Genomic DNA, 25762 nt, shown 5'->3' with positions numbered 1-25762 from the left:
GGATTACTTATAATCAACAATTGACAGAATAATTATTCAGCTTTGCAGAAATGAAATTATCATTTCCCAGAAGACAGAGTTTCTCTCGGCCACTTATCATAATCCATACAATAAAATTAAGAAGTACTAGTAATTTATCCCAACAGCAAATGTTGTTTGTTGGCTACTTGAAATATCAGGAATTTCCAATGCATGAGTATTTCGTGGAATGAAGCATCCTTGTTTTTAGGTCATTTTAATTTCTGTTTTATAAGAGGGGAAAACCAGCTACTGTTTGGATAACCTTTCTTATCTCTCATGGCGCCTGTCTAGATAAAAGTCCTGTGCTTCACACAATATTGTTATTACAGAATCTGGATAGTTAGCAACATCACTTAAGATGTAAGTACATTATAGAGATTAGAGTTTTCAATAAATTCTGATGATTATTGCACCCATCCCTTTGTTTTTCTCACTTTCTTTGCACAATTTTGCTGTGAATTTAAGAGTAGCTTATAATTCAGTCTTATGATTTAATAAAAGTGTCATAAAAGTGACTTACATATGTGCATGTGATACTTGAAATAATTGAATAGGATACAGCTGTTATAAAATACACAATTATACACTGCTGTTTATCCTTGCACAAAATATTATGAATAAAAAAGTGAAGATTGTGTGTTTAATACAGACTAAAGACATTGTCGTTATATTCTCAATTCATCTGTATGGTGCATGTGGTAAACATATGAACTCATTGAAATATGATTTCACCATTATTATTGACAAATGGATTTTTTATCATCACATTAACAGACTTAGACTTAAGTTGCTTAGAAAGTGTAAACATTAATATTTTTTATAATGTAGGAAGCACCTGTTAATACTGTTCTTGGCCGTACTCTCTGCTGGGAGTAATACTGTTGATGATGGGGGCTGTATATGTGATGTGAGTCCTAGCGGTCACATAGCAAACTGCGAGTACCGTAACTTAACAGCTGTGCCTGAATGTGTTCCCCGTGAAGTCCAAATGCTCCTTGTCTCAGGAAATCCATTGCTTTTAAATAAAGAGACTTTCCATCGTTTTGAAAACCTGACAAAACTTATCATGCGAAAAGTAAGTATTGAGTACAACCATATCTACACATTTTGTAACAAATTGATTCAAGTTGTGTTATCACAGTGCTAATTGTATTATATTTTGCATAGCAAATAATAACAACATAGATCATAAAATTAAGAAAGTGTTAAATTATACATCATATTGGAATGTGGAATCAGTAACTTACACACTTAAACAATGAAGCAGCAGCTAGACACTGCGTTAATAAATAACTATAATTGAACTATTATAAACTGTTGCTCACTGTTTTTTTTAAGGGGGGGGGGAGGGAGTTGCTTTCTTGTTTGTACTTCCTATCACTAGCTTAATATCAACATATCAACACTGATATTTGTCATATGTCAACAGTTATCTATCCTGCAAGGAAAGAAGCCTAATTACAATGAGCGCCGTTAGTTGACATGCATGTAACAGAATCTTCAATTCCTGAATCTAGATAGCCAGATAATTCCTATAAAGAGCAGTTTTAAGTATTGTTTGACTTTATAGAGATTCTCAATTTCTTGTTTAACTTGTTGTGGATTGTTCTGAAGGGAAAGTGATTCTGAACAGTTGGAAGTATTAAGTGAGGGAAAACACTGAAAAGGAGAAACTTTTGTTGTACATTTTAGCACAAAGACTAATACTGTTTGTAAAATTATACTGAAAAATTGTATATTTGTTACAAACAGTAAAATTCCACCTGCCATTAAGAAAAATATACATTTTATCAAAATAGCAGAATCGACTTATAACTTGATGAAATTCATTGTAATGATACAACAGATTTTTTAGAAATTTGTCAACATTGTTCAGGAAAGTTGGAACTTATCAATATTTCAAAATTATGTATTAAATTTGCCAGCTTGTTTTATTGTCTTCAAAAACGAGAGACCTTCCTGAAAACTGTAGTGCTTGAAAATATTATAAGAAAGAATGATATATTTTTATATTACAGTTATTCTAATTGGTTCCTTTTCTGTCTAAGTAATATTCACATTTAGTAAATATTAGTATGGTAATTATTGTACTGGGTCTCAGGTCCAAAAAACTAGAATTGAATAGGTAAAGTTGCAAATAAGAGGCAAAGACAACAAAGGTAAATAATGACAGAAATTATTTAAAGTCCTGGGTCACACGAAATATGATAAGTAAGAGAGGTGATTAATCCAAACTGTAAAAATAGGACTCAGATAATAGGATGCTTATAACTGTTATCCTCTGAAAATTATCAGAGAACTCCTGTAAATTCTAAGTTTGCAGTAGTACTTAATCAGCAACTGAATAATGTAACTGCAAAACTAAAAGCACTCTTTGTAATACCTGCATTCCTGGCAAATGTATAAGTTGTCAATTTAGTCTTTCGAAATGTGGATGCAGTAAAATAATATCTTTGATGATAGCTATTATTGATATTACCTTCAGATACAAATTACGAATCAGACCATACATTGATATTTGGGTATTCCCCATATAATCAACCTTGTCAACATATGTAATGGAGTCAAGCTTTATACTGTCATTCCCAGTGGAAAGATGCTAGATTGTTCACTGAGAGACCTAGTGTGATTGTCGAACCATTTCTTAACTGTCATAATTTATTCTCAGTTAAGGTAATTGGATAGATAAAAAGTTTACCCACCAAGCAGTGGCAGGAGACACACATAGAAGAAGGTTATAATTATGCAAGCTTTTAGAGTCAGTGTCTCTTTCTTCAGGCAGAAGAGTTGAAGTGGAAGGAAGAGGGATGAAGGAAAAGGACTGGAGAGGTCTAGGAAAAGGAGTAGATTTCGGAAAAGTAACCCAGAACCACAGGGTAGCAGAGACTTACCTCTGATCCAGGGTTCTGGGTGATTTTTCTGAAATCTACCCCTTTTCCTAGACCTCTTCAGTCCTTTTCCTTCACCCCTCTTCCTTCCCTTTCACTTCTTTTGCCTGAAGAAGGAGCCACTGGCTCTGAAAACTTGCCTAATTATAACCTTCTTTTATGTGTATGTACTGGCACCACTTGGTGAGTAGATTTTTTATCTATCCCCTTACATTAATTGTCAAAAGTTGATTGTGTTCATTGTTATATTTTATTCTCATTTATCACTGGTCCCACACAGTAACAGATCAATAAGAAATCATGGAAAAGTTTTAAAAATTACTAATGTCTGCCTTCAGGATTAGGAGCTCATATCCCACCCATGTACTGACTACAAAATATTATAAATATTTCAAATATTGACTCAGGACTTATTCAACTTAACTTTATTGTCTGCTTCCTTCTTTTGGTTATTTAGACTCCATAAGTGTAATTAGTTTGCCTACAAACCATGTTAATTACAAAATACCAGTAATTTCAGATTTCATTCTCATTGTTCATTTGTAAACATATACTCAATTGCTAACTTCCTGATGAAGTAGGTGAAAAAGCTACACAAATAACTAAAACATTCATACAATCTGTGACAAAAATATGTTAGCACTCTTGCATTCATTTAGTTTCAGAGTAATTAAGATCCTTAGTCAAAACATTATTACAGAAATAGAATCCCATATTTAGACAAACTATCCAGTAAATCCTTTTTAAAATGAATCTCCCTCTGATATTCAATTATTCAGAAGTGCAAATCTTTAATTGTAATTTACGAAAATCTAATAAACATCAGTAGCTAATTTCAGTTTTGATTAAGGAAGCTTGTTGTAAGCCGTGTAAGGTCAGACTGGTGAATTTGAAAGTAGTATGGGAAAATATACCACAGACGATGCAGTATAAATTAAAAGTGAGAAAATGTACTGTGATTTGTCTAGATTTCATGTCCAGGAGTTCATTCAATTATCCAGTAACTGTTCTAATTACTTAATGGGGCATAGAGTGTGTAATTATTATTATGGACTGTGTCAAACTTCAATATTGGTCGCTATGACAATAGGATCACACTGTGAACTGCGTTATTTCCAAATGATAATCCTGTGCACATTTTGTTCATATCTATTTTAAGGATGGATCTAAATGATTAATGGAAAAACTCATATAAAGATGTGAAACAAATACTAACAAAGAGATAGAGGGGCTGGCCAGTACTTACCTCAGTTCAGTACAGCCGATAGATTCACATAAAACAGAACCGAAAATTTATATTCCTAGCTTTCGGAACAAATGTTCCTTCATCAGGGAGGAGAGAGGGGAAAGAAAGGGAAGAAGGGAAAGGAGATTCAGTTACTCACAACCCAGGCTATGAAGCAACAGGGAAAGGAAAATAGGTAGGGTAGCAAGGATGGAGGCATGGTTGTCAGAGGGAAGCCAAAGATATTCTACTGTAAGTACTGTGCCAGCTTCAAACCATAGAGGATGCATACAGAAGTAAAGAGGTATATAGTATAAAGATAAACACAACTATGTAGGATGAAAAGATGCGTGAATGGCTAAAGAGGAAAGGGAAAGAGGAGAAGACTGAAGAGTAAATGGGAGTGAGGTTGTTTAACGCAGGTTCAGTCCAGGGGGATGGCGGGATGAAAAGATGTGTTGGAGTGCAAGTTCCCATCTCCGCAGTTCAGAGGGACTGGTGTTGGGTGGGAGAAGCCAAATGGCACATACAGTGTAGCAGGTTCTTAGGTCCCTACAATTATGCTGGAGGGCATGCTCCGCTACTGCGTATTGGGCATCTCCTAGGCGGACAGTTCGTCTGTGTCCGTTCATGTACTCAGCCAGTTTAGTTGTTGTCATGCCGATGTAAAAGGCTGTGCAGTGCAGGCATGTCAGTTGATAAATGACATGTGTAGTTTCACACGTGGCCCTGCCTTGAATTGTGTATGTTTTACCAGTAGCGGGGCTGGAGTGGGTGGTTGTGGGGGGATGCATGGGGCAGGTTTTGCAGCGGGGTCGGTTACAGGGGTAGGAACCGCTGGGTAGAGAAGGTAGTCTGGGAATATTGTAGGGTTTAACAAGGATGTTACGGAGGTTAGGGGGGCGACGAAAGGCAACTCTGGGTGGTGTGGGGAGAATTTTGTCAAGGGATGATCTCATTTCAGGGGTTGACTTGAGAAAGTCATATCCCTGGCGGAGTAATTTGTTGATGTTTTCGAGGCCAGGATAATATTGGGTGACAAGGGGGATGCTTCTGTGTGGTCTGGGGGTAGGAACATTGTTGTTGGATGGGGAGGAATGTATTGCTCGGGAGATCTGTTTGTGGACAAGGTCTGCAGGATAGTTGCGGGAGAGGAAAGCACTGGTCAGGTTATTGGTGTAATTGTTGAGGGATTCATCACTGGAGCAGATGCGTTTGCCACGAATACCTAGGCTGTAGGGAAGGGAGAGTTTGATGTGGAATGGATGGCAGCTATCAAAGTAAAGGTACTGTTGTTTGTTTGTGGGTTTGATATAGACAGAGGTGTGGATGTGAGCTTCAACAAGATGAAGGTCAACATCCAGGAAGGTGGCTTGGGTTTTGGAGAAGGACCAGGTGAAATTCAGATTCGAAAAGGAGTTGAGGTTATGGAGGAAATTAAGGAGTGTTTCTTCACCATGAGTCCAGACCACAAAGATGTCATCTATAAACCTATACCAGGCCAGGGGAAGCAGCTGTTGGGTCTTCAGGAAAGCCTCCTCCATGCGGCCCATGAAGAGGTTGGCATAGGACGGAGCCATCCTGGTTCCCATGGCTGTTCCTCTGATTTGTTTGTAGGTCTGGCCTTCAAAAGTGAAGTAGTTATGGGTGAGGATGAAGTTGGTAAGTGTGATGAGGAACGAGGTTTTTGGAAGTTCTTCGGGTGGGCGTTGGGAGAGGTAGTGCTCAAGGGCAGAGAGACCATGGGTATGTGGGATGTTTGTGTAAAGGGATGTAGCATCTATGGTGACAAGAAGGGTTTCAGGTGGGAGAGGAGTGGGAATGGATTTGAGGCGTTCTAAGAAGTGGTTTGTGTCTTTGATGTAGGATGGGAGTCTGCGGGTGATAGGTTGGAGGTGCTGGTCTACCAGAGCTGAGATACGTTCGGTTGGGGCTTTGAAGCCTGCTACAATGGGACGGCCAGGATGGTTCCAAAATCCACAAAGAGAACCATGAGAGATAAGAAAGGTTATCCAAACAGTAGCTGGTTTTCCCCTCTTATAAAACAGAAATTAAAATGACCTAAAAACAAGGATGCTTCATTCCACGAAATACTCATGCATTGGAAATTCCTGATATTTCAAGTAGCCAACAAACAACATTTGCTGTTGGGATAAATTACTAGTACTTCCTAATTTTATTGTATGGATTAAGATAAGTGGCCGAGAGTAACTCTGTCTTCTGGGAAATGATAATTTCATTTCTGCAAAGCTGAATAATTATTCTGTCAATTGTTGATTATAAGTAATCCATTTTATTTATTTATTAAATGAAGCATGGAGAAAGTTACTTCTTATTTACTAAGTAAAATGCTTACTGGGTAGTTTACTTAGTTACCATTTAAATGACATGAAAACTCATGTTTTGTTGTGTTTATTGTTTTGTTGTCATAAGTTTAACCAAATGTTTTCCCCCTTGTATTTGCTACAGAGAGTTATGGCCTCGAAAACATCAACAAATTACTCCGCCAGGGATATGACTTTCTCAAGTCAACCCCTGAAATGAGATCATCCCTTGACAAAATTCTCCCCACACCACCCAGAGTTGCCTTTCGTCGCCCCCCTAACCTCCGTAACATCCTTGTTAAACCCTACAATATTCCCAGACTACCTTCTCTACCCAGCGGTTCCTACCCCTGTAACCGACCCCGCTGCAAAACCTGCCCCATGCATCCCCCCACAACCACCTACTCCAGCCCCGCTACTGGTAAAACATACACAATTCAAGGCAGGGCCACATGTGAAACTACACATGTCATTTATCAACTGACATGCCTGCACTGCACAGCCTTTTACATCGGCATGACAACAACTAAACTGGCTGAGCGCATGAACGGACACAGACGAACTGTCCACCTAGGAGATGCCCAATACCCAGTAGCGGAGCATACCCTCCAGCATAATTGTAGGGACCTAAGAACCTGCTACACCGTATGTGCCATTTGGCTTCTCCCACCCAACACCAGTCCCTCTGAACTGCGGAGATGGGAACTTGCACTCCAACACATCCTTTCATCCCGCCATCCCCCTGGACTGAACCTACGTTAAACAACCTCACTCCCATTTACTCTTCAGTCTTCTCCTCTTTCCCTTTCCTCTTTAGCCATTCACGCATCTTTTCATCCTACATAGTTGTGTTTATCTTTATACTATATACCTCTTTACTTCTGTATGCATCCTCTTTGGTTTGAAGCTGGCACAGTACTTACAGTAGAATATCTTTGGCTTCCCTCTGACAACCATGCCTCCATCCTTGCTACCCTACCTATTTTCCTTTCCCTGTTGCTTCATAGCCTGGGTTGTGAGTAACTGAATCTCCTTTCCCTTCTTCCCTTTCTTTCCCCTCTCTCCTCCCTGATGAAGGAACATTTGTTCCGAAAGCTAGGAATGTAAATTTTCGGTTCTGTTTTATGTGAACCTATCGGCTGTACTGAACTGAGGTAAGTACTGGCCAGCCCCTCTATCTCTTTGTTAGTATTTAAGGATGGATCTGAAAGACAGTGAATTAAGAGTGTTAATTTATGATTGTGTTAATTATCTGTTTTCCACATTAGAACTTTTGTAAAAAATGTTAGTTTACTGCACTCAAACAATCACATTATAGAACATCAGCTGAGTTTAGTATATGGGCATCCATTTTTCTGTGCATAATTTAATTAGATGAGACTTGATCTGGTTGTTAACAATCGTTCATTCAACATCTCAGTGCAAGTAAACTGGTTGAACTGTAAATTTAGTGTAGTCTACATAATTGACAACAGCCTACTTTCAACCACCAACTTTTCAGCCAGATTTGTCGGGAGTGCAGCTGCTGCAGGCATATTTGTACAGGGAAATGCTAGCCTATAGGCTGTGTAGCACACCACGACATACATGTATTTCTCCATCCACAATGAACAAAAGCACAGTATTAACAAATTAAGAAAACTTTACATATATCCGCTGGTCTGTATGCACTACTGGCCCAACTCTCGCTAAAGTCCTCTTAATATAAGGCCATTAAATGCCATTATGCATTAGAACATGGCTTTTGATGGACAAATATTTACTTAAAAACATATAATTAATATCATCCTCTGCACTCTGTTGAAAATGTTCCCCCTAACTTGATGATCAACAGTAGAACAACTTCACATTCTGTCTGTATGTATAATGAGTTGTTCCTCTCCCATGAAATCTGTACTTATCTCTAGGTAGTGCACCGTGGACAAGGAGACCCCTCTTGTATTTTGATAAAATATGCCAAAAGTGACCAGAATTTTTACAATCTTACATCACTGGTCACAAATAATTGATAAAGAATTCACAAGATGTGCCTTTTCCTATCCACAACTACCGAACTCAATGTTTCTTTTGCAGAAATAAACTGCATTTTCTTTCTGTGGAAACTGTAGCTTCTGTACAAGTCTTAAAGTATGTAATTTGTAATCATGTTTCTAAGGTCTTCATCCTATAAGATTTCACTGTCTCTTTTGCTGTCTGTATTTCATAGGAACCAAAACTAGAGAACAAGCAACCTCATCTACCAGGTGGCACTTCATGCCATATGAAACCCAAAATCAAACAATATAATTCATGTAGCTTAAGTCTCACCACAGCATTATTCATATTGAATAAACTGATCTATATGCTAAACAAAGTCCCATTTCAAGGGAAAGCAAGCACAGTAGGTTTTTTTCTGTTAATCATTAGAAGTATGAACTTACAAAAAACAGGTACCCCTAAGAGAAATGTTAGCAACAGATAGAAAGGATCACCCTATGCATTGAATGTGTATTTCTGAAGGCCTCATTCAACACGTTAAAGAGACAGCACCACCAGCCATTTGATAAGTATAGCAGATGGAATGAACAAAGCTGTGATCTGGGCTTTGATGCCACACTTAGAATATTCCAGCAACTGGCAGACAAGATTGAGAAGACCAGTCATGTCCAAGGAATTTCAACAAAGCTCACAATTTGCAGCATTGTCCACAGAACTGATCATGGCCTTCCAGTTCTGAGTTAAGTGGAAGGCTTCAACCAGAGACTTCAAGGATTCTGTGAAAACCTAGGCTCTGACTTCCCAGAGTTGCATCATAGAGTTGTGAACAGAACTAAAAGTCTCATGAGCGCACTCCCTCTGCAGGTAATTTCTGTTTTCACACAAGCAATAACTCATACACACCACTTAAAACTTCCAGGCTAATAGGCCATGACTGATGTACAAAACTTTCTCCTGACATTTTTATACAGTGAACATAGCTAATTTGCCTGAAAGTTTTAAGCAATGTCTGTAGCAGCCATTAAAGCTTACACTGTATGATCATATTACACACTTTTGGACTTGGAAAACTTTAGGTTGGTTTGATGAGCTATCCCCAACAAATGAACCTGTATGCATTATGGAATGAAAGGGCCTAAATGAAGTGTGTTAGCTTTTTTTTTAATTTTTGTATTACCTACATCTGACAACATTTGGCTAGGAATCATTTATTTGCATCTATGAATATATCATTAACCAATGTTTTTAAAATGTAGTTGATGCTGTTTGCTGTCATGTTTGTGTCTATCATCTGCAAACAAAAAATCTTGGCATTTGATCAAGTGCCTGACTAAAGGATGTAATTCCCTTGGTTTATATTGGACTTTGATTATTTCTTCAGTAATCCATTGTCTATGGTGACCTTGCTTTTTCTGAGAGGTTGTTTTTGGAATGCAACTTGAAAATGGCACATTAGTGTGCTAGGAAATGAATCTTACTTCTCAGTTGCGCCTTGTGCTCGAACAGGTTTAGTACGACTTTTCCTACCTCAGTGTAATTTTAAAACTGTCATTTTTTATTGTTTTATAACTCTGATTTCTCTCTTTTGTGCCATTGTTTTTGTTATAGAGCTCCTATTTTTGTAAATGTAACACATAAACCCATAATGTGTGGAGATTATTGTTTGCAGAACTTTTACACCACAGTCACTGTTATCAATAATGGTGATAACAATATCAATGAATGTCTGGCTTCTATCAGTCAGTCTTGTGGGTACATTTACTATTATTTTTATATTACACTGTAATAATGCTTCTTTTAATATTGTTTTGTTTTCGGCAATATTATGAAAACGATAGATTGTTAATCTCCTTATAGCAGAGATGTTGGTCATGTGTGTGAGCTGTTTTTGTGACTGTGTGTGTGTGTGTGTGTGTATAATGTCTAGTTTGGAAGTAGGCCCTCTGGCTGAAAGCTTATGTGTATGATGGCCTTTTTGTCATGCCTGTCTGTGACTTAACATCATCTGCGCTGTATGGTTAGTAGCAATCTATCCTTTTCACAACATTGTAATTATTGCATCCTGGATTTTCCATTGTTTGTTGGGATTTTGATTATTTACTGTTGTCTCCATATATTGCAATATTGTTCATTTTAAACTTCAGTAGTAATTTTGTTAGTGGGGCAAAATTAACAGATGTGTACAGGAGTACACTAAAGATGTGTTGTAGGACTGTTACTGCTTACAATATTGTGAGACTATTCACAGATGATTCTACTGTATACAGGATGAGACACTAACTATTACCACCGAGAATAACTCTGAAATTATGATAGGAGCTGAAAAGTTTTGGGACAAATGTTGCATGGGACAACAGGGGCCATAATACGACATTGGTTTTTTGTTGCCAGGTGGGGTTGCTTCAGAGATATGAAGGTCAACTTTGTTTTTTTAAATGGGATTCTATAGTTTGGTACCTATTTTCTGATAACGGCTATCAAGATGAATCCAATGATGTGTAACAGTAAGATCTTAGAAGGTCAACAAAAGTCACAAAAGTGGCATGATCAACCATTTGCAGAAGGTTTTCGAAGTGATGACCATTGGTATCAATGCAGTGCTGCAATCTTCTTATCATGGATTAAGTGGTATTCCTTATCACTTCAGCACTTATCAAAGCACATGCTCTGACAATTCTCTCTCGTATATCATGCAAATAAGTAAATATTCTTCGAATACGGCATATCCATCTAATGTGCTACTGAAATGTAAACGCCATTCGACAGTTTTGCAATACAACACTAACATGGAGACTTACCATTACTTGTCCAAAACACACAGGATTCACAAATCGTACAGGAAGGTATGAAATGATAATGACATCAGAATTACCCTCTGCCACACACCATAAGGTTGCTTGCTGAGTATATATGTAAATGTATGCAGGGTGTAACTAAATTCCCTTTACAGACTTTGATGACAGGTTCATAACATCAAAACAAGAAAAAAAAAAATCCAGAAAATGTGGGCTCTAAAATGCATACCTTAAGAGTTAAGGGCACTTGCTCATCTTATTTCATATGAAACACATCTCCTTTATTGAACAAGTGCCCATAGCTTGTAAAATATGCATTTTGGAGCCCATGTTTGCTGGACATTTTCTGCTTGTTTTGGTCCTTACAACCTCTTCCTAAAATATAGAAAGCAAGGAGCTTGTGGTAGAAATGTGTTTCACACTGTTGAAGATGAACAAGCATTCATAGCTCTTAATGTATGCATTTTAGAGCTCATTTATACTAGACATCTTTTTCTTGTTTTGACATAAGGAACCTGTTCTCAAAAAATCTGTAAAGGCAATTTAGTTGCACCCTATATAAAGAGACAAGTTCATTCAGTGTTGAAGTTTCATCCAGAAAATTAGTAAGCATAGTCTTTTATCTGATAAATTAACATATTTTCTTCCCAGAGAGTTACATAATAAGGTTTTACAATGACTGCTATGATGTAAAAGTAAAAATTAATCCAAGAAAGAGGGAACTCCCAAAACTGCTTTGTATCTTTATGAATCAACTAAATGGTTGTAGGAAAATAACTTGGTGCCATTTAGAACTTGTAAATTAATATTGGAAAGGTGTGAACCATTAAATAAGTATTCAGAGGAATGAATGCTGAATAAATTTTTTTATAAAAATATGATTTTCTTAGCAGAATGAATCTTCAATCTGCAGTGGAGCTTGCACTGACTTGAAACTTCCTGGCAGATTAAAGCACTGTGTTCAAGTCTGGGACTCAAACCTGGGACCTTTTCTGGTCCAGTACACAATATTAATGTTGCAAGAAGTTTTGTTATTTTCTTAGTTTAAATACGAACTATGTTGCACTTTATCTTTGCATCTGAGGTACTTCTGGCTGGCGTCATTTTATGCCTGGCCACTGCAAATCATATCTACCACTGGCCACTGCAAATCATAGCTACCAAACAAAACTGTGTTCAGTAACAGTGTAATAGCTGTTGTTTATTATTATTATTTCATTTCAGTGATATTTAATTTGCTGCAGTATGTACAATTACTTAACATTCCAATATATAAGGCAGTTTCTTTTGCAGTTAATAAACACTTAAGCCTTTGTTAACTCCTTGGTGTCATTTCAGCTTTTGTAGCAGTTTGCTATAAAGCAAAAAGCACAGGTGCGTTGCTTGTGCCCCTAATTTTCCCACAGCAGTCTGCAATCAGGGCAAGATTTCTTTTATTTCATCCTTTGCCCTCCATACGCCTCTCTAAAGTCAAGTTAAAGATCATGCATATAATAAAATATGTAACAATATTATGAAAAGGAAAGTTGCTACTCATGATATAGCAGAGATGCTGATAATAAAAAATGAATTATTTATTGTACCATTGTGTTTGGAAATACTATGTGCCACAATTTATTAATTTATAATTTTGTAACTGCTCACATTTGATACAGGTAAATGGAGTAAACACACATCTGCCAGGGAATCTGTTTTCTGGAAACCCATATATAGAGTGGATTTCAATGGGTTGGAATAATTTAAAATCATTGCCAAACAACCTTTTTGCTGGCTTGCTTTGGCTGAAGAACTTGGATTTGTGGGCAAATGAACTCACAGAAATACCACTGGCTGTAAGGACCACAACATCTCTTGAAATTCTTACCCTGGATCGGAATAAGATTGAGACACTGGATGTCGAAATGCTGGCCCCACTTTCCTCACTTAAGAGGTATGTTAAAGGTAACAGTCATTTCAATTAGAAGTGAAGGAAACAAAAATGACCAAATACAAGACCTGAAATGGCTTATTAGAATTCATCTATTAACAGTTTACTTTTCATGGTTTTTGTCAGTTCACAAAATTTAAGTCTGTGCATATTTATATTTTTCTAATAATTATAAACAATATTTATTGGATTAAAAGATCACACATGATTGTTTATCAACACATATACAGAAGTCATACACAAAAATTTCCACGGTTATATGAGTAAATTAACTCAAATGACTTCAATTTTGGGTTGATTTTTACTTTTTTATGCAATACAAACAAAGCACATTTTATAAAAGAAGCCTGATATCCACATAAGATTTATCACCTTTTAATTTGTTCAGCAGTTCTTCTCCATTTACTTACACACAATCATGCAGACTTACTCTTGATCCAAATAAAATGAGTTTCCATTAAACACTGTTTAAAAGCTTTTCTAAAAGTTATGTGTTATTTCAGTCATTTAAGTTATCATTGAAGATTATTAACAAATTTTATCGCTTAGTAGGAAAGGTTTTTCAAGATGTTCGTTTTTTCCCCCTTTGGAATATGAGTGCCTTCCTTGTTATTACCTTATGATATGAGGGCAATTCGAAAAGTTCATGGAATCACAACCACATGTCAGCACAAGTGCCCACAACATAGTAGGTCATCCTTATATGAGTAAAAATGTGGTGTGTCAGTGCTCTGGGTAAAGATCCATGGTGTGGGTATCTCTCTGTTGTTTCCATGTAGTGATTTGTGATGATGGAAAAAATTGATATTCGAGCAGTGATTAAATACTTTCTAAAGAAATGTTTGAAAGCAAAGGAAATTCATGTCAATTTTCAAAACACAGGGGGCTCTTCTCCTTCATATTAAATTGTGGCCAAGTGGACAAACTAGTTTGAATTTGACCTAGTTTAAATTTGATAGGGACAGGTTAGATGATGATCTGCATAGCTCTCGGCCATGATGTGCTACTGCCCAATAAATTATTGCAAAAGTGCATAAAATGAACATGGAGGATCACTGAATGAAAGTACAAGAAATTGCTGAAGCTATACGGATGTCATCTGAATGGGCATATCGCTTTGTAACTGTGGAATTGTATATGAGTAAATTATCTGCTAGATGGGTGCCACTATTCTTAACACAGTATCACAAATGCATCAGAATGAAAATGTCCAAACAACACTGAACCATTTTCAAAGCAACCAACAAGATTTTTTGCAGTAAAAAAAAGGCCAGGTTTGGCAAGGAAGAAAGTCATGTTTCATCAAGCACACCCACACACAAATGTTATTCTCATGACAAAAATACATGAACTAAGACATTATGAAAAGGACAGACTGCTACTCACCACACAGTGGAGATGCTGAGTAGCAGACAAGTGCAACAAAAAGACTGCTAGACAAGTAAGCTTTCAGTCGAAAGGCCTTCTTCTGAATTAGACAACATACACACAAATGCATCTCACACACACACATGACCACTGTCTCTGCCTGCCGAGCACAGACTGTGAGCAACAGTGCATGATGGGAGAAGCAGTCTGGATGGTGGGGATAAGAAGGAGGTTGGGGTGAAGAGGGAAGGGATAGCAGGGTAAGAGTGGGGGTTGATAAAGTGTTGCCTGTGGGTGCATGCAGGGATGAGGAGATGGGGAGAGGGTAATGCAGCTGATTGCAGTCGGGAGGTTAGGTGGAGGGTGGGGAGGGGGGGGGGGAGAGGGTTGAAAAAGGAGAGAAGTAAAAAGGCTTTGGGTGCATTGATGGAATAGAAGGCTGTGTACTACTGGAGTGGGAACAGCAAAGGAGATAGGTGGGTGAAGGACAGTGACTAACGAAGATTGCGGCCAGGAGGGTCACAGGGAGGTAGGTACATCACAGGGAGAGTTCCCACCCGCACAATTCAGAAAATCTTATGTTGGTAGGAAGGATGCAGAAGGCACAGGTTGTGAAACAGTCACTAAAATGAGGAAGACTGTGCTGCGAGCATGCTCAGCAGTTGGGTGGTCCAGCTGTGCCTTGACCACAGTTTATCAGTGGCCATTCGTGCCGGCAGACAGCCTGAACCAGCTGAGGGGTTTGGGATTCTAGGTAGTTAGAGACCATTCCTCTAGATGGCCCATGAACAAGTCAGCATAGGGTGGAGACATGTGGGTGTCATTGCAACACCGTGGATTTGTTTGTAGGAGATGTCCTCAAAAGAGAAGTAATTGTGGTTGAGTAAGTGACTCTTCTGGCCTCAACCTTCATTAGCCACTGTCCTTCACCCACCTATCCCCTTTTTGTTCCCTCTCCAGCATTACACAGCCTTCTGTTCCACTAACGCACCACTCACAGTCTATTTACTTCTCTCCTTCCCCCTCCCCCCCTCCTCCAATACGCTACCTAACCTCCCGACTGCAACTAGCTGCCCTACCCTCTTCCCACTTCGTCCCTCTCTGGACCCACAAGCATATCCCTCTACCTCCCCACCCAGACTCCTCCTTACCCCCACCACACAAATTGCTTATCCCATCACGTTCTGTTGCTCGCAGTCCAGTCTCAGCAGCCAGAGACAGTGGTCATGTTTGTGTGAGTTGCATTTGCATGAATGTGTGTGTGTGTGTGAGAGAGAGTGTATGATGTGTTATTCAGAAGAAGGACTTTCCCCCGAACACTTAGTGATCTAGAAATCTTTTTGTTGCGCCCACCTGTGACTCAACATCTCCACTATCTGATGAGTAGCAATCAATTCTTTTCATAACATTGTCATTATTACATCCTGGATTTTTCATTGTTTGAACTAAAATATGGATTGCTGCCACACATTTGGGTCCATTATATTTTCATTTCTTCCTGAATCTCAAAATTTTCCTCTGTGGATCATGATTGACTGTCAGTTCTTCAGTTAAAGACAAAGTTGATGGGTATTTTTCATGCCTAAAGGAATCGAACACTTTTTTTAGAAGCATTGGAACATCACCAGGCCAAGAGCATTGGTGTAAAGGGAGCCTACATTGAAAATTAGAAAAGAATCACTGAGGTAGGTTGTTTCTTTCGATCCACACTGGGACTTTTTGGACTACACTTGTAGTAAACAGAACAGCTAATCATATGATTATACTGATTGCTATACTTTGAATCAATGGAAGACAGCAAAAGGAAAGCTGAAATTTTAAATTTAGCATTTGAGAAATCTTTCACGCAGGAGGATCATACAAACAAACCGCCGTTTGGGTGTCGTACAGATTCCCGTATGGAGGACATATTGATAGACATACCTGGGGTTGTGAAGCAGCTGAATGGGTTGAAAATAAATAAATCGCCGGGTCCCGATGGGATTCCAATTCGGTTTTACAGAGAGTACTCTACTTCATTGGCTCCTTACTTAGCTTGCATTTATCTACAAATCTCTTGCCCAACGTAGAGTCCTGAGAGGCTGGAAAAAAGCGCAGGTGATGCCTGTATATAAGAAGGGTAGAAGGACGGATCCTCAAAATTACAGACCAATATCCTTAACATCGGTTAGTTGGAGGATTCTCAAACATTTCTCAGTTCGAATATAATGAATTTCCTTGAGACAGAGAAGTTACTGTCCATGCATCAGCACAGCTTTAGAAAGCAACGCTCCTGTGAAATGCAACTCGCCCTTTTTTCACATGATATCTTGCGAACCATGGATGAAGGGTATCAGATGGATGCCATATTCCTAGACTTCCGGAAAGTGTTTGACTTGGTGCCCACTGGAGACTCCTAAATAAGGTACGAGCATATGGGATTGGTTCCCAAGTATGCAAGTGGCTCGAAGACTTCTTAAGTAATAGAACCCAGTATGTTGTCCTCGATGGTGAGTGTTCTTTGGAGGTGAGGGTATCATCTGGAGTGCCATACACAAGAGTGTTAAGGAAATGCTTCAAGAACTTGGGTGGAAGTCTCTAGAGGAAAGGAGGCATTCTTTTTGTGAATCACTACTGAGGAAATTTAGAGAAGCAGCATTTGAGGCTGACTGCAGTACAATTTTACTGCCACCAACTTACATTTTGCAGAAAGACCACAAAGATAAGATAAGAGAGATTAGGGCTCGTACAGAGGCATACAGGCAGTCATTTTTCCCTCGTTCTGTTTGGGAGTGGAACAGGGAGAGAAGATGCTAGTTGTGGTATGAGGTATCCTCCGCCATGCACCGTATGGTGGATTGCGGAGTATGTATGTAGATGTAGATCTTCAATATGTGCCCTATGTTACATCCATTGTGCTTCCTTAAATGGTGAGTAGGAGGAAAAAATGCACTTTATGTTGCAGGTAAGTTAGTGAGTTATATTCTGCTTATATTTTTTGTGTACAACATGGACTGTTGGATTGTCAGTTTTGTATGAATTTTTTATACTTGGGTCATGAGTAAGGAAAAGAGCAGCATCATAATAATTGCAGAAATGTAATCCATACATTTCAAACAAAGATTTAAAACAAAGTAGGTAATGGGTATTTTTTCTCTCTGAATATATCATAGACATCAGGTAAGGCAGATAACACTTGGTTTGGTTTGTAGATTAAAGGGACTAAACACGTAATATTTCTCCTTTACGAGAAAGTAAATGCATTATTATTTCTAGATACCAAGGAATCAAATTACATATCTTTCACAAACAATTTTGTTAAATGCATATGACAGGGAATGTCCTTGCCCATTATACATATTCAGAATTGAAAGATCTGTTTTTGGTATCACGCTCATCAAACATCTGAAGTATGATTCTAAACTTGTGATGCCGACAGTTATCCTCCTGAAAGATGCCATTGCTGTTGGGATAAACATTAAGCATAAAGGGATGATGGTGGCCTGCAGTAATGTTCTCATACTCCACAGCTATTGTGGTCCTTGCATTACTACCACTAGCCGCGCGAAATTTCAGGTAATGTCCCCCATAGCATATTACTACCTACATCAGTGGCGCATTGTATGTTTTGAGACACTGTTCACTTGGATGGTGGTGTCCACAGACATGACCGTCAACCTGATGTAACAAGAAATGTTATTCATCTAACTGGGCAATTAGTTTTCATTGATCCACCACCTATCTCGATTATCACGTGCCCACTGCAATCGTAAGTGAAAATGGCATGGGTTAACACATGGAAACACAAAGGGGTCATTTGCTGCGCAATCCTATGCTCAACAATGTGCATTAAACAGTGTTCTTTGAAACATTTGTGCCTGCACTAGCATTACTCCGTCACTGGATCTGCTACAATAGCCACCTATCCAGCTTTACAGAACATGCAAACCTCCAATCTTTATGTTCCATGATGGGGTGTGGACATACAGCATCTTGTCACCTACTTGTTTCACCATCCTTAAACCACATCCTATAGGTACTCCCTACAGTACCACATGAACAGTCGGCAGCTTCGCCGTTTCTGAGATACTCTTTACTAGGCACTGGATTATAACAATCTGCCCTTTGTTCGCTTTCATCAGCGGATTTCCACATTTGCGACCCGTATCACTGCTAGAATGATTCCCACTTGTCTCCACTACATTTACGAACTTTATTTAACATGTCACGTATCTGCAACGACAAGAGGCAACATTTAATCTCGAGGCAGACAGTCTTCATAATGCTTTGACTTCGAAGAAGTACAGAATCTGCTATTGCACAGATCACAAAAGCAGACTTGAGGCGCAGGGCAAAGGTGACCGTGTGACTAGAATTTTAATAGATTTATCAAAGGCGTTCAACCAGCAATATACAGTGTTAGCTGTTTATTACTAACACAATGAAAAATGCTCTTATCGTAACATAAAGGCGAAGAAGTCCTGGACAAAGTTAGGCTTATAAAAGAAGGGAACTGGGTTTTCAATTTATCTGGCAGCTTCAAAGACATTTGAATCAAATAATCTTGACATATTTGTGGTTTTTTGCTAGTAAGTATTCGTAACCATATACATGTAATGCATCGTGTTAAGTAAAGTAACATGATACATGATGTAATGTCGTATAACATGACACATGCCATTACGCCATCCAACATGGCATTTGTCATGTCATGCAATATGACACAATGTGTCATTAAAGTTTAGGAATCATAAAACCCCACTCTGAGGTACGTTCTATTGCAAATGGATCCCAACTTTCGGATACTTCCTGTAGCACATGCATCCAACTCTTTGGAAGCACATAAATTTGTGACTAATTGTTCTTACACCTTTCAACATATTTGTAACAGGGTGTGAGTTTGGGGGAAAAGTGGCCCCTCACTGAAAAATATCGCCTCCCCCCCCCCCCCACCCAAATCAAAAAACTGATATAGCGTCCCCCCAGGAACAAATAGACCCTCAGAAATTCTATCCCCTCAGAAAAACTTTTTTAGCTGCAACATGTGTGCTCTTTATACATATGACTACATATTGTTTACTGTTGCCTGCCAGCTTCTAGACTTCGGGCTCAGGATCAGAGACCTTAGCCCATAAATTGCAAGACGCAGGTGTGCCAACACCTTGCAGCCAAAAGAGCTCACTGTGCTGTGCTGGGGACGTGGGGTTAACTCGTAAAAAAGAATGAACGTGTCAAGATGTTTTGATTTAAATGACTTTGAATCTGCCAGTTAAGTCGAAAAGCTAGTCCACTTCTTTTACAACACTAACTCTGCTCAGGACATATCCATCTTTTTTTGTTCTACGATAAGAGCCTTTTTTCATTCTGGTTATCAGCTTTTGTTCTACCACAGTTTTGAAGTCAGAATGCCATAGCTTGGTATTCATTGAAGATTTTGTTAGCTCGAGCGACGACTGATCCGGTATATGCTTCTTCTTAATTGTCTTTCGAACCATGTTGTTTGTATCGTGGCGATGGATAAAGCTTTCACAAAAAACAAAACGCCCAATAATTACAATATTTGAACATGTCTTTTACAAGTAAAATCCGAATGAAGTTAGATTTTTGAACGCGAGTTTCCAATTTTTGCAGGAGAACGCATTTTTTATTCATTGGATTCGGTTTAAGCAGTTCCTGTGCATTCCGTTCACCAAGTACAAAATTTACAGTCTACATTTAGCTCGACTTTAAATCATCGTATCTCGACAACAGATAAAGATTATTGGATTTAAAAAAATTCTTTTTGACTTTATACATTCGTGCAAAGTACGAACCGATTCGTACAAATTTAAAGTATAGAAGTGGCGTGCTTCAAAAACCTCATTTTTTGCTTGTTTTTGCACGTAAAATGCGAACGGTGGACATTCAAATGCTGTCATCAGCGGAGCATTAGTTCCCGTCAAATTAAAATCTTTTGCGAGAGGAATTAATCGATTTGCACAATTTGCCTGGGTGTCGGCTCCAATTCGTTGTTCAAACTTCCTTTAATATACTGTAACATAGCTACAACAAGACAGATGTTTGAATGGCCATACAAATGGAAATGGCCATTAGTCCGACCGAAACAAAAAATTTTTTACTCCTTGTTCTTATCTCAAATAGGAACCGAGGACCCACCACCCGATACAGCGATTCAGCATGTGGCCATTTCAGACGTATTTGTTACAGCACTTCCACACTGCAATGAATTAGTCTTTCATCAGCTGCCAGAAAGATTGCACGTTATAGTGGTGTCTGTGGTTACATATTTTGTATAAAAATGGGTCAGAGGATGTCTAATAAAATTTCGCTATACGAACTGAGGTAAAGTGCAGTTAAGTTTTGGAAATATTAAATACTGCTTTTGGTGAGTCTGATAAGAGTAAAACAACGGTTTGCGACTCGTCTCAGTGTTTCGAAAAAAGCCATGGAGATGTCCAGCATGACGAACGCACTAGACACAACAGCACATAATCAATGATGAAATCGTGAAAAATGCGGAAGAAAAGACTATGAACGATCGTCTAATCATAGTCAGAGAAATTATTAGTGATAGTGCCATATCAGCTGGCTCATGCCGCGACATTTTTGTCGAATGTTTTGGGTATGAAATGTGTGACAGTAAAATTTGTTACAAAATTGTTGAATTTCGAACAAAATCAGCGGCGGCTGCCTATTGCTAGACGAAGTTAAAAACGATGCAAAACCACCGAAAAATGTCATGACAGACGACGAAACGTGAGTTTACGGATATGACGCAAATCGTCCGCTGGAAGAATTCTGGACTCACAGGAGCGAAAACAGATCGACGAGTGCAGTCAAAAGTGAGGTTTATGCTCACTGCGGTCTGCGAGTTTTAACGGCATAGTGCACCACTAGTTCTTGCCACAACGCCAAACGGTGAATAAACGAGTACTGCTTACAGATTCAATGCCGTTTGCTTGATGCAATCCGAAAATAACACCCGGATTTGTGGCTAAACTTTTCATGGTCTTTGCATGACCGTACCGGTACAATAATGTACCTACTCACACTTCGTTTATTGTTGGTTAAAAAAAAAAAAACTATATTTATGCCTCTGTATTCACCAGATGTGGCCCCCGCGAGACACTTCTCCTTTCCCAAAAATTAAGAAAATCTTAAAGGCTGTTGTTTTGCAAGCACAAGCTTGATAAAGAAACGCATAGCTGGAAGAACTAAACACTCTCCCAAAGATCGAGTTCCAGAAGTGTTTTGGCGACTGGAAATAGCGTTGGCACAAGTGTGTAATGTGAACTTGGGGATATTTTCAAGGTAATGACATTGATGTAGATGAATAACTCATTCCGCAAAACAAAAATTCCCATTATTTTTTTAACACACCTAGTATGTTGCCTGCTAGGCTGTTGTGGCTTGCTGGGCTGTTGCCACTGTTTTCTTATTCTGTCGCAATAGATGCTACACTCGTTCCGAGATTCAGCAGTATCGTAGTTGAAGTAATATTTGCAAATTAGACATCTGGATGTCCTCCTTCACAGGGCTCTGCCGTAAAGCTAAACCAGTGTTACTTACTTAGAGGCTAGGGAATGGGGAGTAAAGGAAACAAAAGAAAAATTCGGAGTAGGCATTAAAATTCACGGAGAAGAAATAAAAACTTTGAGGTTCACCGATGACATTGTAATTCTGTCAGAGACAGCAAAGGACTTGGAAGAGCAGCTGAACGGAATGGACCGTGTCTTGAAAGGAGGATATAAGATGAACATCAACAAAAGCAAAACAAGGATAATGGAATGTAGTCGAATTAAATCGGACGATGCTGAGGGAACTAGATTAGGAAATGAGACACTTAAAGTAGTATAGGAGTTTTGCTACTTGAGGAGCAAAATAACTGATGATGGTCGAAGTAGAGAGGATATGAAATGTAGACTGGCAATGGCAAGGAAAGTGTTTCTGAAGAAGAGAAATTTGTTAACATCGAGTATAGACTTAAGTGTCAAGAAGTCTTTTCTGAAAATATTTGTATGGGGTGTAAACATGTATGGAAGTGAAACATGGACGATAAATAGTTTGGACAAGAAGAGAATAGAAGCTTTCGAAATGCGGTGCTACAGAAGAATGCTGAAGATTAGATGGGTAGATCACATGACTAACGAGGAGGTATTGAATAGAACTGGACTGAAGAGGAGTTTGTGGCACAACTTGACTAGAAGAAGGGATCGGTTGGTAGGGCATATTCTGAGGCATCGAGGGATCACCAATTTAGTATTGGAGGGCAGTATAGAGGGTATAAATCTTAGAGGGAGACCTAGAGATGAATACACTAAGCAGATTCAGAAGGATGTAGGTTGCAGTAAGTACTGGGAGATGAAGAAGTTTGCACAGGATAGAGTAGCATGGAGAGCTGCATCAAACCAGTCTTAGGACTGAAGACCAAAACAACAACAACAGGGGATCCAGTATTAGAATCAGAATTTAAAAGAGCTTTGGAGGACTTAAGATCAAACAAGGCAAAAGGTATAGATAACATTCCATCAGAATTTCTAAAATCATTGGGGGAAGTGGGAACAAAACAACTATTCACATCGGTGTGTAGAATGTGTGAGTCTGGCAACATATCATCTGACTTTTGGAAAAATGTCATCCACACAATTCCAAATACTGCAAGAGCTAACAAGTGCAAGAATTATAGCACAGTCTGCTTAGCAGCTTATGCATCCAAGTTGCTGACAAGAACTATATACACAAGAATAGAAAAGAAAATTGAGGATGTGCTAGATGACAATCAGTTTGGCTTTAGAGAAGGTAAAGACACCGGAGTGGCAAGTTGGATCTTGCAATTGATAATGGAAGCAAGACTAAAGAAAAATCAAGATCTGTTCCTAGGATTTGTTGACCTGGAACAAGCAATCGACAATGTAAAATGGTGCTAGAGGTTCGAAATTCTGAGAAACATAGAGGTAAGCTAAAGGGAAATATGGGTAATACACAATATGTACAAGAACCACAAGGAAATGATAAGAGTGGATGACCAAAAATGAAGTGCTCGGATTAAAAATGGTGTAAGACAAGCATGTGATCTTTTGCCCTTACTGTTCAATCTGAGCATCGAAGAAGCAATGATGGAAATAAAACAAAGGTTCAGGAATGGAAATAATATTTGAGGTGAAATTATATCAATGATACAGTTCGCTGAAAACATTGCTTCCGGAGTGAAAGTGAAGAAGAATTACATGATCTGCTGAATGGAATGAACAATTGAATGAGTACAGAATAAGGAGTAAGAGTAAACAGAAGAAAGACGAAAGTAATGAGAAGTAGCAGAAATGAGAACAGCGAGAAACTTAACATCTGGATTGATTGTTATGAAGTAGATTAAGTTAAAGAATTTCGCTACCTAGGCAGCAAAATAACCAGTGACAGATGGAACAAGGAGGACATCAAAAGTAGACTAGCACTGGCAAAAAGGCATTCCTGACCAAGAAAAGTCTACTGGTATCAAACATATGCCTTAATTTGAATGCTGAAAATTAGGTGGACTGATACGGTAAGAAATGAGGAGGTTCTGCGCAGAATAGGAGAGGAAAGGAATATGTAGAAAACACTGACAAGGAGAAGGGACAGGATGGCAGGACATATGTTACGACATCAGGGAATGACTTCCAAGGTACTAGAGGGAGCTGTAGAGGGCAAAAACTGTAAAGGAACACAGAGATTGGAATACACCCAGCAAATAATTGAAGATGTAGGTTGTAAGTGCTACTCTGAGATGAAGAGGTTGGCACAGGAGGGGAATTCATGGCAGGCCGCATCAAACCAATCAGAAGACTGATGACCCAAAAACAAAAAAGATGTTTAATTGCCAAGTACATGAAGTGTTATGTTTGTGGATAAAATAGAGACTGACCAAAGGTGTTGCAACTAGAACTAGGGAGCAGTATATGTGTCATCATCAACAGAACGATGTACAGTGCTCTAAATAGAGATGTGCCTGCGTTGAGAAATCTAGACATGCTATTCAAGAGATTGTGTGTCATATTGTTTTTGCTACTGCCAGGTTTGTGTGTCTATTGACTTCGGTAGGAGTTTTTTTTTTTTAAATTTGTGGGGTGTGTGTTTATTTTCATAACTGTATTTATTGTCTATATTGAAATAGGTGATAGTGCAAACTTTTATAAACATATTGGTTGTGCTGGTAATTATCTGCGATTGTGAGTGGCAGGTACTGTGGAGGTTAGGTTTTTAATGTCAGTTATATGGGGATGTTATGGATTTGTGGTACTATGGACAGAATGACAGATAACAAAACATCCTGGCAGATTAAAACTATGCGCCAGAGTGAGACTCAAACTCAGAACATTTGCCTTTCACATGCAGGTGCTCTACTGAATGAGGTACCTAAGCATGACTCACAACTCATTCCCACAGCTGTACATCCACCAGTACCTCATCTCCTACCATCCGAACTTCACATAAGTTCTCCTGTGAACCTTGCTAGACACACACTCCTGGGAGAAAGGATATTGCAGAGACATGGCTTAGCCTTAGCCTTGGGGTAGTCAGAAGGATGTAGGTTGCAGTAAGTACTGGGAGATGAAGAAGCTTGCACAGGATAGAGCAGCATGGATAGCTGCATCAAACCAGTCTCAGGACTGAAGACCACAACAACAACAACAGGTAATGGGGTGCGGGTATTGTGCTTTGCAGGTTGAGCCTGCGCCGGAACCCTCTCCGCTGTGACTGCGAGCTGCAGCCCGTCTTCCAGTGGGCCCAGGAGCGCAACGTGACCCACGTACTGACCGCCCAGTGCGAGACGCCAGACAGCCTGCAGGGGCGAACCTTGCTCTACGCTTTCTCCAGTATGGACTGTGAGCTCTCGAACGACTTGGCTCTTAATTTAGTCTGATGGGACCTCATCATCATCATCATGACATCTTATGTGCCTCAAGACGGAGGCTGACCACACTGTGCTTTTTTATTTGTTTAGAAGCTAGTGGCCATTAATCTTAAGCAATAAAATAAAATGTTCTGATTGACTGCTAACTTGTTATAAATCAATGCCAGAAATATATCATCGTTCTTGTTGTAATATTATCTGTGGGTTTGTGCAAAGTTCCAATGGGCGACATACACTCCAAGAAGAGGAAGAAGACGAAAAAAAGAAATACACAGTGCTAGGGAATATACGAATGAGACCAAAATTAGTAGATTCGATGTAGACGTACAAAAAACAGATTTGAGAAACACTGAATGATTTATTCAAC

At 38.9% G+C, this 25762-nt stretch overlaps 1 protein-coding gene across 1 annotated transcript; it reads left to right on the top strand.

Annotated features, from left to right (window-relative positions):
• Positions 1 to 238: 238 nt before the first annotated feature.
• LOC126175978 (leucine-rich repeat-containing protein 38-like) lies at positions 239 to 25592 on the top strand. Its single transcript, XM_049923085.1, has 4 exons — positions 239 to 381; positions 850 to 1096; positions 12886 to 13160; positions 25206 to 25592. Coding segments are annotated over exons 1-4 (723 nt in total). The 5' UTR covers positions 239 to 379; the 3' UTR covers positions 25405 to 25592.
• The last annotated feature ends 170 nt before the right edge of the window (positions 25593 to 25762 follow it).

Source organism: Schistocerca cancellata, chromosome 3, assembly GCF_023864275.1.
Source record: "Schistocerca cancellata isolate TAMUIC-IGC-003103 chromosome 3, iqSchCanc2.1, whole genome shotgun sequence".
NCBI classification, from domain to species: Eukaryota; Metazoa; Arthropoda; class Insecta; order Orthoptera; family Acrididae; genus Schistocerca; species Schistocerca cancellata.
This window is presented reverse-complemented; position numbering and strand designations above follow the sequence as displayed.

Bases quoted from the DNA above. Each gene is read 5' to 3' on its own strand.
- LOC126175978 (XM_049923085.1), top strand. The intron at 1,097-12,885 runs GTAAGTATTGAG...CATTTGATACAG, and splicing joins CAAAACTTATCATGCGAAAA to GTAAATGGAGTAAACACACA. The intron at 13,161-25,205 runs GTATGTTAAAGG...TGTGCTTTGCAG, and splicing joins CCACTTTCCTCACTTAAGAG to GTTGAGCCTGCGCCGGAACC.